The sequence below is a fragment of the Carlito syrichta genome, unplaced genomic scaffold (genome assembly GCF_000164805.1).
Source record: "Carlito syrichta isolate Samal-C Ts95f unplaced genomic scaffold, Tarsius_syrichta-2.0.1 Scaffold312739, whole genome shotgun sequence".
Lineage (NCBI taxonomy): Eukaryota > Metazoa > Chordata > Mammalia > Primates > Tarsiidae > Carlito > Carlito syrichta.
In genome coordinates, this window is record NW_007256835.1 from 259,807 (window position 1) to 270,583 (window position 10,777).

The window sequence follows — 10,777 nt, forward strand, 5'->3', positions numbered from 1 at the left end:
ACTCCAGTCTGGGTGACAGAGTGAGACTCCAACTCAAAAAAAAAAAGAAAAAAAAGAAAACTATGTCCACACGAAAACCTGCACACAGATATGAATAAAGACAGAGCTTTATTCACAAATGCCAAACTTGGAAGCAACCAAAATGTCCTTCAGTATATGAATGGGTAAATAAACTGTGATACCTCCAGACAATGAAATACTAACGCTAAAAAGGAAATCAAGTCATGAAAAGACATAGAAGAAACATAAATGCATATTACTAAGTAAAAGAAGCCAATGATGACATTCTGGAAAAGCTGATACGATAGAGACAGTATGAAGATCAGTGGTTGCCAGGGCCTGGGGGGTAGGGAGGGAGGAATAGCACAGGGCAGTGAAACTATTCTATGTCATACAGTAAGGGTAGATACATGTCATTATACATTTGTCAAAACCTATAGAACGTAAACATTGAGAGTAAACCCTAACATAAATTATGGACGCTAAGTGACAATAATGTGTCCATGTAGGTTCATCATTCTAACAAATGTACCATACTGGTGGCAGATATTGAGGAAACTGATAACATGGAAGGCTATGTATGTGTGGAGGGAGGAGACATATGGGAACTCTCTGTACCTGAGGCTTTATTTTGCTGGGAACCTAAAAGCGCTCTTTTAAAACTTTAAAATAAAATTTTTTTAAAAAAGCAAGGCCAAGTATGGTGGCTCATTTCTGTAACCCCAGCACTTTGGGAGGCCGAGGCAGGAGGATTGCTTGAGCCCAGGGGTTTGAGACCAGTCTGAGCAACATAGTGAGACTTCATTTCTACCAAAAACAAAAAAAATTAGCCAGGTGTGGTGGCACACACCTGTAGTCCCAGCTACTCAGGAGGCTGAGGCAGAAGGACCTCCTGAGCCCAGGAGGTCAAGGCTGCAGTAAGCCACAATCATGCCACTGTCTTCCAGGTTGGGCAGGAGAGTAAAACCTTTAAAACAGGGGCAGGCTAGAATTGGCCTGTAAACCATAGTATGCTATAGCTATCATCCCTAATATCTCACATGTCGGCATTACTAAATGACTTTTATTTTCTCAAATATGCCAAGTTCTCTTCTTCCCCCAGGCCTTTGCTCGTTCTATACACTCTGCCTGCTGTGACATCCTGACCTCCACTGCATTAGTCTGGCAAACTCTTTCAAAATACAGCTCAAATGTGTAAGGTCTTTCCACAGAACCCAGGTAAATTTAAGTAAACCTCATACCATATTCTTCTCGCATGTGTACACACCACCCCTGGGAGAGCCTTCACACTAGACTGTAATTGTTGTTTATATCTCTGTCTCCTACTAGAGGTACTCCTTGATGACAGGGACTCTGACTTTTCATCTTTTAATCACCACAGCCTAGCTCAGAGCCTGGCATTCAATGTATGTTGAGTGAATACTGCCTTCAACTGCAGATATCTGCCTTCTTTTCTCCTAGTTCATAACCAGCTTTCTGGCACACACCACATCTCTCTAGACTCATACAAAAGAAATACCAAATAAATATCTATGCAATAAATAGATCTGAATAAATAAGTGTATAATAATGCATCATGTGTCATTTTAATTAATGCAAAATTAGCAAGTCAATGTACAGATGAAGGTATAATTAATCTCCATGATTCCTTTTTTTTTTTTAATAGATGGGGTCTCGCTGTACTGTCCAGGCTGAATCATAGCTCATTGCAGTCTCAGTCGATCTTCCTGTCTCAGACTCCCAAATAGCTAGGACTACAGGCATGTGCCACCATACCAGCTGTGATTATTTTTTAATGTCTGGTTTTGAGAACACTGTGGAGACCCCTTGTTCACTGTCTCAATCCTATTTCATATTTACCAACTGCTCAAAAGACAACCCTACCCACAAACTTCCTATGAACAGAGACTGTGACTTAGTTATTACTGGATGAATAAATGAATTACACTTATTCCTTGTCTTATTCCTTTCTTTTCCCCAGCAACAGAAATGAGGCTATAGCCAGATTTTAAGTATAAGCTATTGGGCAGGAGGCCTCAGTGAAAACAGTAAAGGTAAATTCAGTCTCCTGTTGACAAGGCAACATCTCCAAATAACTGCAGTTCCCAACCAAGTAGTCTTTAGTCATCTCAATGGAAGGAGGGAGGCCATGGCCAACATCGACTGAGAGAATGGCCAGTGCCCAAGGCTCAGCTCCTGTCCATTCCTCCTTCCCAGCTAGCTGTGCTTCCAATTTTCCTCGGCCCTCCCAGGACTTCCTGAAGGGTTCCCAGCAGACTCACACCCGCCTAAGTTTATTTTTCTTTCCTTTCTGGGATAAGCTGTCTGCAGACACAGCTGATGAGCTATTTAGAGCTCACCAGAGACCATTAGGTTGTATACATCTCCGGGATTACAGATCTTTTAAAGCTTCAGAGTTCATTAATGTCAAGGCAAGAAAGCCAATAAATTTGATGTTTTCACCAAAGCAGGACGAAAAAGAAGAGTAAAGGAGGGAGAATTAAAACTATCATAAGAGGTTCTGAAACTTTTCTATATTAAAGAATCACTGGGGCTGAACATGGTGGCTCATGCCTATAATCTGAGTGCTCTGGGAGACTGACGAGGAAGGATCACTTGAAGCCACCAGCCTGGGCAATATGGCAAAACCTTGTCTCTATAGGAAAATAAATTAACTTTTAAAAGGGGGAAAAAAAAGAATCACCAGGAGAAGTATGTTAAAATTCGGATTCTAACTAACACTGACTGATACTAACAGCTGATGAGGGACATGAGCAAGTTCAATGCCTCTAGCCCTACACATATGCATGTGCACATACACACAAACACACACACATACTCACATGCACTCTTATACAAAATATCTTAAATATATACACATAAGAAAGGAAAATAAATTGCTTAAGCCCCTGTATATAGCTTCTTAGCCAAAATCTCCTAAGTTTTCAAACCTATTTTTTTTTTTGAGTTGGAGTCTCACTCCGTCACCCACACTGGAGTGCAGTGGCACGCTCCCAGCCACCACAGCCTCAAACCGCTGGGCTCCGGCAATCCTTCCACCTCAGCCTTCCGAGTAGCCGGAATTACAGGTGCACGCTACCATGCTCGGCTAATTTTTGATTTATTGTAGAGATGAGGTCTCGCCAAATTGCCCGGGCGGGTCTCGAACTCACGAGCTCAGGCAATCCACTCATCACGGCCTACCAAAGCGCTGGGATTACATGCTGAGCCACCAAGCCCGGCTTCAAACCTATTAATGAAAAACTTTATGAACCTAAAAGCAAATTAAATGCATTCTTCCTTTTTTTGTTGTTCTATTTCCCTATATGACTATGAAATATTTATAGGAACTCTAGACAGGGGAGCCAGCCATTCAAGCCAGAAGAGATCTTAAGGCTGTGCTTGGAGTAGTAGCAGTACTCACAGATGGTCCTGTGGCAGTCTTAACTCCCTGCTATGGTTTGGATGTGATTTGTCCCCACCAAAACTCATACTGAAATTTGAGTTGGGTACCGTGGCTCACACTTGTAGTCTCAGCACTTTGGAAGGCTGAGGCAGGAGGATGGCTTGAGCCCAGGGGTTTGAGCCTGGGCAACACCAGCCTGGGCAACACCAGCCTGGGCAATATAGCAAGACCTCACCTCTACAAAATAAAAAATTAGCCAGGCATAGTGGCACTCACTTGTAATCCCAGCTACTTGGGAGGCTGAGGAGGGTAGCTTCCTTTAGCCTAAAGTCCGAGGCTGTGGTGAGCAGTGATCATGCCACTGTACTCTAGCCTGGGCAACAGAGTAAGACCCTGACTCAAAAGAGGGAGGGAAGGAGGGAGGGAAGAAGGGAGGAAGGGAAAAAGAGGAAGAAAGGAGGGAGGGAGGGAGGAAGGGAGAGAGGGAGGTGGGGAGAAGAAAGAAACATGCTGCCCAATGTGGCAGTGTTGGGAGGTGGGTCTTAGCAAGAGGTTATGGGGGCAGATCTCTCATGAATAGATTATTGGTCTCCCACGGGTTCTCACTCTCTCGGGAATGAATCAGTTCCCATAAGAGTGGGTTGTTAAAAAGAGTCTGGTTTCCTCAGTTTCTCTTTCTTGTTTCCTCTCTCTCCATGTGATCTCTCTGCACATGCCCACGCCACTTCCGCTTTCTGCCATGAGTTGGAGCAGCTTGAGGCCCTGACCAGATGCAGCTGACTAATCTTGAACTTTCCAGACACCAGAATCATGAGCCAAATAAATCACTTTTCTTTATAACTTACCCAACCTCAGGTTATAGCAAGACTAAGCAGATAAAGACATTCCCTGATTTCATTTAATAGTCATGGAAGGGGGAAAAAAATCACAGGTGACTAAGAATTAGCAAACCACAAAGAGACTCAGACATCCTGGCTTTTAACTCTTTAGTCTGGAATTTCACAACCATCTTTAACCTAAGAGTAATTCTGAAGAGAGCCGCTAGTACCTGCATGGACCTCCTCTACCAGGGCTCTTTGCCCCTCCACATACTCCCCACTGGGTCTCCTGAGCTCCCTGGGCCAGGAAGTGTCTAAGACACTTTACTGAACTATTGGTCAATGGACTAGTCTTTCTGCAACGCCCATCCACTTTCTCCTCAGTCTTCCCCTCTCCACACACTGATTTCTTCTTTCTCTGAGCTTCCCATAGACCCATAAATTTGGTTGCCTGTTTCATAAATACCTCTCACTTTGTGAGGGTTGAACTCACTGTGGAGAATAGAGCAATTACCTTGGTTGCCCCTAGTACCCTTTGTGTGATGTGTGCACAGTACTAGACACATGTTAGAGCTTCACAGGCAGAGCTGACGTAGGCAAGGTTGTCAAAGCCAGTCCTCATTCCAGCAAAATAAATGAAACACTGGGTGACTCTCAAAGGGTGTGGTAGCGCTCCCTGTGCCAACTAGCACACACTCTCCTGGGGGCATCACAACATTACAGGCATGCTCCACTATTACGAGAAACATCAGCTAAGGATGTGGCACAGGGTGGCACATTAACAGGCAGAACCCCGGAACACACCACATAGCTGTCTCCACTCTAATCAAACACCAAATAGTGGCCGGGTGTGGTAGCTCATGCCTTTAATCCCAGAGTTTTGGGAAACTGAGGCAGGAGAATTGCTTGATCCCAGAAGTTGGAGACCAGCCTAGGCAACACAGCAAGACTGTGTGTCTACAACAAATAAAAAAAAGTAGCCAAGTATGGTGGCACGCGCCTATAGTCCTAGCTATTCACAAAGCTAGGAGGAAGGATTACCTGAGCCGAGGAGGTTGAGGCTGAGGTAAGCCATGAGTGTGCTACTAAACTCCAGCCTGGGTGACAGAGTGAGACTCTGACTCAAAAAAATAAATAAAAAATAGTGTTAGGTCAGTCCTCTCAGGCCACCAAGATTAGTGCTGTTCCCATGGGCTTTCTGGAGATGAAGTTTTTACCTGGAACCCATTCCCCCAACTCCCAAACTAACTTCCCAGGTCTGAGATTTCTAAGTGATAGCAGTGCAGCCTACATGGTCAACATGGAACATCAAGTTAGAATCACTGGCTATACAGCCACATATATAAACTGGGTAGAAAAAAAACATGGGCTATTATCAAGCCTGGAGATATCCTAAAGTCTGAAATCTGTCTGCTTCAAGAGCAAACAACAATTTCTCCAACCCGTATTCATCACTGGTCAGTTTCCTTAGGTTGGTAGATGACATTTACTTTTTTTTTACTGTAAAATATGTAGACATAGGAATATTTTAAATATATATTCGGTTTAAAGAAGAATAATAAAATGAACACTCAGGACCCCCCCAACCCAGACTAAGAAATGACATGACCATCATCTTAGAAACTTTCTTTGTAGCCTTCTTCATTATACCTATCTCCTTTCCCCCAAAGACAACCATTCTCCTGAATTCAGGGTTATTTCCATTCATTTTTTTATACTTTTACTACCTATGGGGGTATCCACAAAACATATATGTATTGTTTAGTTTTTCTTTTTCTTTTTCTTTTTTTGAGTCAGGGTCTCACTCTGTCCCCTAGGCTGGAGTGCAGTGACACAATCACAGCTCGCTGCAGCCTACAACTCCTGGGCTCAAGTGATCCTCCCATGTCAGCCTCCTGAGTAACTGGGACTATAGGCATACGCTACCATATCTGGCTAAGTTTTTATATTTTCTGTAGACATGGAGTCTCACTATGTTGCCTAGGCCGGTCTTGAACTCCTGGGCTCAAACAATCCTCCCTCCTCAGTTTCTCAAAGAGCTGGGATTACAGATGTGAGCCACAGTAGCCGGTCACATTTTTAAACTTTCTATAAATGACACCATACTATACATTTTTTTCTGTGACCTGCATCTTTTTCTCAACATTATGTTTCTGAGAGTACTCCACAGTGAAGTAATCTTTCACCCATTTTTACTATGGGCAATTGACACGCGTTGTAGGAGCATCCAACAATTCATAGTATTAACTTTCTTTACTCAGCCAGACTCACTGACTAACACAACATACTAACATGGTCGGCCTGCAAACAAGATTATGCCGCATGAATTGTTGGTGGCAGTCCCATGCTGGTTTCTGTGTGGCAGAGCAGAAAATAAAACAATTACAGATGGTTCACCTAACTGTTTTTGAAGAGAAGGCAAGATTCTGCTAAGAAATGGAGCCTTGAGACCTTGCTTCTCAAGCAAATGGTGGCTCCACAGGGTGGGTAGATGGATCCCTAAGAGAAAACCCTTGCACAGCTTCAAGTCTACAGCTTTACAGGCAGGGAAAGAAGGCAAGGAAAGGGCTGCTTTGACAATGCAATCTTCACCTTCATGGGCATGCCAGAGCACCTCTGTTTGATCATGGTGAACAGCACCTGAGTCCAAGAAAAACCTATCCTTCAGACAGCAAAAGCTAAATATTTAGTCTGGGAGGCAGCAGAAGCCCATCATTCCCTCTGCCCCCGGAAAACAAGGATAGCAGAGGACTGCCCTTGAATCCTGAAGGTTTGATTCATCTCCTCCCAACTATGGTCCTTGATGTAAATGCACCAGTGATAACTCACTTCTCAGGTCTGGGGAAAGCGGAACAGTGGTACACAATACCAGGTCTCCAGTCACAAAGAACAACCACTGCCACTTCACTGAGCCTTCCCAGGGCATACGGCTGGGAACACTCATCTCAGTTAATCCTACAATAACCCTGTGTGGCAGGTGATCTCCTCTTTACTTTTTTTTTGTTTGTTTGAGTTGGAGTCTCACTCTGTTACCCAGGCTGGAGTGCAGTGACATGATCACAGCTCACTGCAGCCTCAACCTCCTGGACTCAGGCGATTCTTTTGCCTCAACCTCCCAAGTAACTGGAATTACAAGCATGCCCCACCATATCTAGCTAATTTTTTAAATTTTCTTGTAGAGATAAGGTCTTGCCACTCCTGGGCTCAAGCGACCCTCCCGCCTTGGCCTCTCAAAATGGTAGGATTACAGGCATAAACTACTGCACCTAGCCTTCCCCATTTTACATCTGAAAAACCTGAGACTCCAAGCCTTTCATGAATCATCTAATATCATACAGCAGGTAAATCGCAGGGCAGGATTTAATCTACATCTTCTGATCTAAGCCCTGCACTGTTATCCAGCAGATGACATGGCCACCACCTGCAGTCAAAAGCATGCATGCACAGTGACCTTCATACAAGCAACAGCAAAGGAAAAAGAGGTCACAAGGCAGAAAATACTGCCTTTGGGGAATATTTTCAAAAGTATTTTTTGCTGAATGGCAACAGGTTCCCTGTGAATGCAGAATCAATGCTTGGATAACACAGGCCTGCAAAAACCCAGAGGCCATATGGTAAGATACTGCAGCAGCCAGCAGGCTGAGGAGGATACTTCCACACACTTGAACTATCTGCAAGGCACTCTGCCTACCAGTAACTAACTAGCATTGAACGTCAACCATGAGTGATAGGCAAAAAGGCATCCAGTTTTCTGTTGAAGCCTGGCTGCTGTTTTAACAGCCAACAAGTCTCAACACAAATGAACACAAATGAGACTATGAGGATCTGTGGATTTCAAAATCAATCAACTAGAGAAATTGAGACCAATAGATAAGTCAAAAATGTAGGTCTAAACTTGCTGACAGCTAGACTCTACCTTCAAGCCCCAAATTAAGAGACATTAGTGTATCTGACACAAACTTTCCAAGTCAGCTCAATGATCAAGACGGCAGTTACTAGGCCAATCTGAGGAGGTCTCTCTCTCCAAAAATTGCAAGGGTCAAGGGTTCCTCGCCTACTGCTGCTCCTGCTGTTTTCTCCAGTTCTGGGTACCCGCCAGGTCTTTGTTGACACAAGATTTGCCAGTTATATGTGAGATCCAGCTTGTAAGTCATTGTAGTGAGTCACGGAAAACGTGACTGGTCTTTAGGGTGTGAGGCAACACCTTTGCAGAGACTTGGAGAAAAAAAAAAACAACAGGGAAATGGCACCTCTGCTTCTAATGAAGCTACAGAAGAAAGGTCCAAAGTCCACCCTCTCTTGCTCCCGCCACCTGCTGGTCACTGCAACCTCATAAACCCGCAAACCAAACCCATCCGGAGAAGCTGGTAGCTATCCTCAAGGGAGTCTTTCAAGATGCTGTGAGTATTGGCTAAAACCATACTCTCTGTTTTTCACAGCATTATTCCCCACTCCCTGGGATGTGTTCAGGAAAAAAAAAAAAATTTTTTTTTTTTTTTTTAAAAACATGGTCTCACTCTGTCGCCCAGGCTAGAGTGCAGTAGTGCAATAACAGCTCACTAAAACCTCAAACTCCTGGGCTCAAGTGAACCTCCTGCCTCAGCCTCCTAAATAGCTGTGACCACAGGCGCACACCACCATTACATTTATTTAAATTATTTTGTGGAGAGATGAAGTCTCGCTGTTGCCCAGGCTGGTCTCAAACTCCTGGCCTCAAGTAATCCTCTTGCCTTGGCTCCCAAAGCACTGAAACCACAGGCATAAGCCACTGCACCGGGCTCCGTTTGGGAAGACTTTTTACTGCCAGTTATTCACCTGCTCTCCACAAAAAATACAGATTCATAAACTACATTCACAGAATTCTTTTTCTTAAGATTTCCTTAAAACGTCTGGGGATTTTGTACATTGTAATAAACAATACACACAGGTACCAACCTCTCCCCATCTCTCTAATACACTTAGAGCTATTCTCCTGCCTAGACACTCAGCTGCCGTGAAAATGAGCATGCACCATTAATACAGGTATAAGATGGGAACTTCATTAAATAGGGTTATGTCATTCATGACACATCAAACAAGTATAATATAACTGGGGCTCTAAGAGTAGGAGGTCTTAACCAATACTCCAGGGGAACCACGGGCCACCTCTGAAAATAAAAACATACAGGCAAAACATTTCACATACAGAGAACCACTGCTCTAAGCATTTCTATGCACATCCTGGAAGAAAACTGGCCACAGCCCCCAATGTATATTAGAGCAGTCAGACTTTCTGTTCTACAGACCCTTTTATCCAAATAACCTACTTAGCCTGTCCCAATCTTTTCAAGTAACCTCTGACCTTCTAAGAATCCTGAGTTCTGTAGTCCCCTCTTCGCCTCCTTACATATTGAGTCAGTTATAAGGTCCCTGGAAATTTCCAACAGTTTCTAACATAAATAGCTCCTCACCACTTCCCAATGTGTTTTCAAGAGCTCTAAGCATCTTCCCGCCTCCTTCCCATCAACAAGGGGCATCTTACCGGGATCTCCCACCAAAGCAGTTTGTGCTGGGGGGTTGGTGCCGGTTCTCTGGGGCTACAGCTGTCCCACTGGATTCTCTGGAAGGCGGCTGTGATCCTGGAAAGGGATCAATCACAAGAAAAAACAGAAATGTTGAGAAGTTCATCCCCTGTTGAGATCTGGCAACCAGGACCAGAATTCCCCTGTGGATTCAAGCTACCCATCATGACAAGATAGGGATATCTAGCAAACTGCAGCCTCCAGCATGAGAGCAACAGGGATAATCATGTGTGACCTGATCTGCACCAAGGAACACTGAGGCTCAAGTCTTGGAACATCCAAGACATTCTAGAACATCCAAGACACAAGCTCACTGCCTTATGTTTTAAATGAACTTCAGCCTCAAAAACATGAGCTAGGCGACCGACGCTAAATATGCAAAGCGGGGGCAAGGGTTGGGGGCCATTTCTCTGTAATGCAACCAGAAAGCTTTTAAAAAGCCAAGTCAGATCCTGACAGTCTTCTACTAAAACCTCTTCAATAGCTTGCTGTTTCCCAGGTTGAGGTTCAAAATCCTTACCAAGGTCTTCAAGGCTGCGTGATCTGAGTTGACCTCCTCTCCAGCCTGATCTCCTCCACTCTCATTCTTGCTCCCCATGATCCAACCACACTGGCTGCCTCTGTTCCCACCACAGGCCAAGTCCCCACTCCCACACCCCTGCCTTGGCCTGTCTAAATTCCAGGCCTCTGCTTCCTCCAAGAAACCTTCTCTGACTCCCCAGTTTAGACAAGATCCTCTCCAAAATACAGGAATCTCATACCACCTGGTACTTTCCATAGCTTTTGTCACAATAATAACTATGCAATTATTTGTGTGTTAGCTTGTTTGGTCTCTAACCTCCCCTGCTCCCAACAAATAGATTATAAACTCAAAAAGTGGAGGCCAGGCCGGGTTCGGTGGTTCAGCCTGTAATCCCAGCATTTTGGGAGGCCGAGGTGAGTGGACTGCCTGAGCCTGCGGGTTCGAGACCCGCCTAGGCAACTTGGCGAGA

At 44.4% G+C, this 10,777-nt stretch overlaps 1 protein-coding gene across 3 annotated transcripts in view; it reads right to left on the minus strand.

Annotated features, from left to right (window-relative positions):
* WWP2 (WW domain containing E3 ubiquitin protein ligase 2) overlaps window positions 1-10,777 on the minus strand; it is a 185,129-nt gene that overhangs the window by 94,237 nt on the left and 80,115 nt on the right. For all 3 annotated transcript variants that reach the window (XM_008070024.2, XM_008070023.2, XM_021718563.1), the window contains one exon: window positions 9,746-9,842. In XM_008070024.2, coding sequence (XP_008068215.1) covers window positions 9,746-9,842 — 97 coding nt within the window. The remainder of the gene's footprint in view (window positions 1-9,745; window positions 9,843-10,777) is intronic.